Below are 4260 nucleotides of genomic sequence, written 5' to 3'. Positions count from 1 at the left end.
TATAGAAGTTCTGACTATCATCTCTATTCTAGAATGCTCTTTTTCTTCTCTCCATATCACCACATACTTGTTTTTCCCTCCCCAAATTCTGGATGTCTCTCTGTTCTTGTCCATGTGACTCAGTGGGCAGGTGATGATTTCTTTTGTTTATTGTTTGTTTTTCAATAGAAAAGTTATCCAGGAGAAGATGCAGCAAATTCTCTTTATTCTACTGTGCAAATACCAAAAAAGGTAAGTTTTTAGAGCTGAGTTTCATCTTAATTGCCCCATCCCTTTTGCTGATGAATGTTTACATTGGAAGTTCTTGGGTTTCAGAAATCGCATATTCTGTGGTATTTTTAGGGACCCCATTTTCTTTGCTTAGGGTTATTCACAACCTATATGGGGAATAAAAGAGAATAATTGGAACAGCAGAGTAGGAGGAACATTCTAGATGGAAATAGAGAAGGATGAAGAGAAAGGACATGGCTCAGGCTATACCTGGCAGGAAAGGGATGTGTGGGAAAGAGACACCGTCTGGCTCTGGAGCTAGAGGAAAAGAAAGAGAGATTGCTGCTGCTGTTCCTTGTTTTCACTATGTTAAATCTGACCTGAATTCTCCCTAAGGTCAAACTATTAAGGTGACAAGTTTTCAGACTTGTTCTTAAACAGATTTTCCCTTGCTGAAGCAGTAGCACCTTTCTGTCTCCTTACCCTTCTTCTTCAAAACAGAATAGAAAAGACAGGGACCTTAAAAAGCAGTTTCCTAGTGATAGAAACAATTGCTTCTAATAGTTATCACAAAGAATATTTAGTACATTCATCATTCAACAAGATTAAGATGGGTTAAACCTTCTCCAAGCTGGAAATGATTACCAGCATACTCAGTGGAGGGTCTGCTTGGGTAACCTCAGATATAAGAAAAATCTGAGATCTGGGAAGATCCAGAGCCCTGCTAACTTCTCGCGCTGTTTCCTCACCTTCAGGTACAGGTGGAGAAGCCCCACTTACCAGACACACCGAAGCAGTTTGGCTATGAGAACATCATCTAAACACCAGAGTGCTCTTTCAAGTCTCAGAAGGACATAAAAGAATTCCTTGGTAATAAACTTCAAGAAAAATCAAGTGCTGGGCATGGTGTGCTACCACACTGTAATCTCAGCACTCATCAGACTAAAGCACGATGGCCTGGGGCTCAAGGACAACACTGATGATACAGTGAAGCACTGTTCTGTCCAAGGGGATTTTTTTTGTTGCTGCCATCAATTGTGGGCGTCAGACTCCAGCTTTGTCAGCCTCTCAATGCAAACTCACATCAGCAAATTTTCAGCTCTCAGTCTCGGACTGGCACTGCTTTCTGATCTCCCTTGTTACGTGGCTTCCACATTCCTGGGCTGAGCAACTGTTAGATCCCTTGATTCTATCCCCATTATGCACATGACTACTGTGGGCTCTCTTGCCTCTGAACTTATAAATTTTATATATTAGAAATTCTAATATATAAAATATATATATTAGAGATTTTAATATATATTTCTCTTACTTACAAAGTTGTTCACTCAAATTTTTCAGTCAACTCCTCCAAAGAGGAATTTAACTTGATGCCATCTACAATCCATATTGGATCTTTGTGCTATCTATCTGCTGGAGCCCTTCCACAATTTGTTTTTGCTCTGGTTCTTGGATCTAACTTCTAGGTCCTCATCTTCCAAGTAAAAATGTTATGAAATCTACTAGAGGACTTGGAGACTGTGGCAGACACCCCAGCCACCAACCCCAATCCTGGAGGTTGCCACACCAGCATGGTCTTCAGAGCCCAATGTCCTGACTCTCAAGGCCTCTAACTTGTACTTCATTACTTTCCTTGTCTGGAAATCTTATGCCACCTTCCCAGAGTCTTGCTTGGAATAGAATTAAATCTCTGTATCAGTTTTGATAGCATGGCCATTTTGATAGTATGATGTTGACAATACAGTTGTTAAAAATAGCTTTTGTTGGGTGCAGTGTGACTTGTTCCAAAATGACGACCTTAGTGCTAGATAATGGAGCCTACAGTGCTAAAATCGGTTACAGCCATGAAAATGTCTCGGTTACTCCTAATTGTCAGCTCAGGTCAAAACAGCACGTCTTAAAACATTTACTGCTAACCAGATAGATGAAATAGAAGACCCTTCAGGACTCTTTTTTTTTTCTTTTTCACTCTTCAGGACTCTTACATCCTTCCTTTTTTTCAAAAGGGCTACCTCGTGCATTGGGATGTTCAATGACAAATTTGGGATTAACTTTTTGGAAAAGAAATGTATCAGGTTGACTTTTTAGATACTAATACTATTATCACAGAACTGTATTTTAACTTCACTTCAATTCAAGAATCCATGAATGAAATTCTATTTGAAGAATATCAGTTCCAAGCGGTATTAAGAGTAAATGCAGCAGCGCTCAGGGCACATAGGTATTTCCGAGATAATCCTTCTGAACTGTGCTGTATTACTGTGGACAGTGGATATTCTTTTACACATATAGTTCCTTATTGTAGAAGTAAGAAGAAAAAAGAAGCAATTATTCAGATAAATGTGGGAGGAAAACTCTTAACCAACCACCTGAAAGAGATCATCTCGTATATGTTATGGATGAAATGCACGTTATTAATCAAGTGAAAGAAGATGTGTCCTATGTGTCTAGGATTTTTACAGAGATGGATATTGCAAAGTTAAAAGGAGAACATAATACTGTTATGGTAGACTATGTTTTACCTGACTTCAGTACAATTAAAAAGGGCTCTTACAAGCCAAGGGAAGAGATGGTTTTGAGTGGAAAATACAAGTCTGGGGAACAAATTCTACACTTGGCCAATGAGAGATTCGCTGTTCCAGAAATTCTCTTCAATCCTTCTGACATAGGCATTCAGGAGATGGGGATTCTAGAAGCCACTGTCTGTTCTACACAAAACCTACCTAAAGAAATGAAGCCATATTTTCTTTAAGAACATCATTTTGACTGGCAGAAACTCCCTTTCCCAGGATTTAGAGATCGGGTCTACTCCCAAGTTCAATGTCTGACTCCAACAGATTATGAAGTTTCCATTGTGCTGCCAGAGAACTCCATTACTTATGCCTGTGAAGGTGGAAAGTTGGTATCAGAGAATGATCACTTTGAAGATATGGTGGTCACGAGAGAGGATTATGAAGAAAATGGACACAGTGTCTGCGAAGAGAAATTTGATATTTAAAGAGTTTTCCTGAACACAAGTCTTGATTGTTGTAACTGAAAAGTGTAATTTCAGTCTATTTTTTTTAAAGGTTAAGGACCTGCACTACCCCTCTGTCTAAGATCAAGTCTTGAATTCGTGTAAATAGCTTGACTTGTGGCTGATGAGGTTCAAAGACCTCCTGGAGGGTTATTACAGTAAACAATAACTCAGCCTGTATTTTCATTTAGGAGCTGTACTGGTGTAACAGTGACTGTGCTATTTTTAAAAGTAGATTTTTTTTTATTAGAAGCTGAAAATGAATATAGTTTAATTCTTGTTTTGTGGTACTCAGGATCTTATACTTGCCAGGCAGGTGTTTGTTCTGCTGAGCTACATCCCCAACCCTAGTTTAATTTTTTTATAACTGAAGGCATGTATTTAATCCTCCTAATGGTCAGTTGCCTGTAGAAAGTAATTTTGGCCTTTTGACTAATAGTTGGCCAAAGTGTTTATAAGCTTAAACATTTTTTCTGTCTCTTAGAACTGAGTATTTCACTTAAAGGTGTCAGTCTTGCCAGGCATGGTAGCATGTCTGTAATCCCAGTGCTTAGGAGGCTGAGGCAGGAGGATTGCTACAAGTTTGAGGCCAGCCTGGGCTACCTAGTGAGACCATGTCTCAAAAAAAAAAGTAAAGAAAAAGAATAAGGAAAAAGGTGTCAACAATAAAGTTAGAAAAATGGGTATAGCCAAATAGTTCAGCAAATTAAAGTGCCTACAAGCGGCTTGGGATTTGATCCCTGGGCCAGCCATGCCAGCCTCACCCCTGGGGCGTGCTGAGATAGTAATTGAGCCTGGGCATGGTGGTGTGTGCCTGTAATCCAGGCTCTTGAGAGGCTATAAATAGGAGAATCACTACAAGTCCGCTCTACTATGGAGACCCTGAACATCCTGTAAACCCTTCCCTAAAATACAGAAAAATAAATAAACAAAAAATAATAATAGGGGCTGGAGAGATGGCTCAGTGGTCTAAAGCACCTACTTAGAACAAGCTTAGCAAAAGCATCAGGGACCGCGGTTCAATCCCCCAGCAC

General features: G+C 39.6%; 1 protein-coding gene and 1 pseudogene across 2 annotated transcripts in view; both read left to right on the top strand.

The window, feature by feature from the left end:
• The window catches only part of Slamf7 (SLAM family member 7), a 19041-nt gene extending 17653 nt beyond the window's left edge, over nt 1–1388 (top strand). For both annotated transcript variants that reach the window (XM_023699850.1, XM_023699849.1), the window contains 2 exons: nt 169–231; nt 966–1388. In XM_023699850.1, the coding sequence (XP_023555618.1) occupies nt 169–231; nt 966–1031 (129 nt within the window). In that variant the 3' untranslated portion in view covers nt 1032–1388. The remainder of the gene's footprint in view (nt 1–168; nt 232–965) is intronic.
• Nucleotides 1389–1501: 113 nt separating this feature from the next.
• Nucleotides 1502–3778, top strand: LOC101588403 (annotated as a pseudogene).
• Nucleotides 3779–4260: the final 482 nt, after the last annotated feature.

This window comes from Octodon degus, unplaced genomic scaffold, assembly GCF_000260255.1.
Source record: "Octodon degus isolate 3935 unplaced genomic scaffold, OctDeg1.0 scaffold00116, whole genome shotgun sequence".
In the NCBI taxonomy this organism is placed as follows: Eukaryota; Metazoa; Chordata; class Mammalia; order Rodentia; family Octodontidae; genus Octodon; species Octodon degus.
Note: the sequence above shows the minus strand (reverse complement) of the source record. Positions and strands in the feature narration are given on the sequence as shown.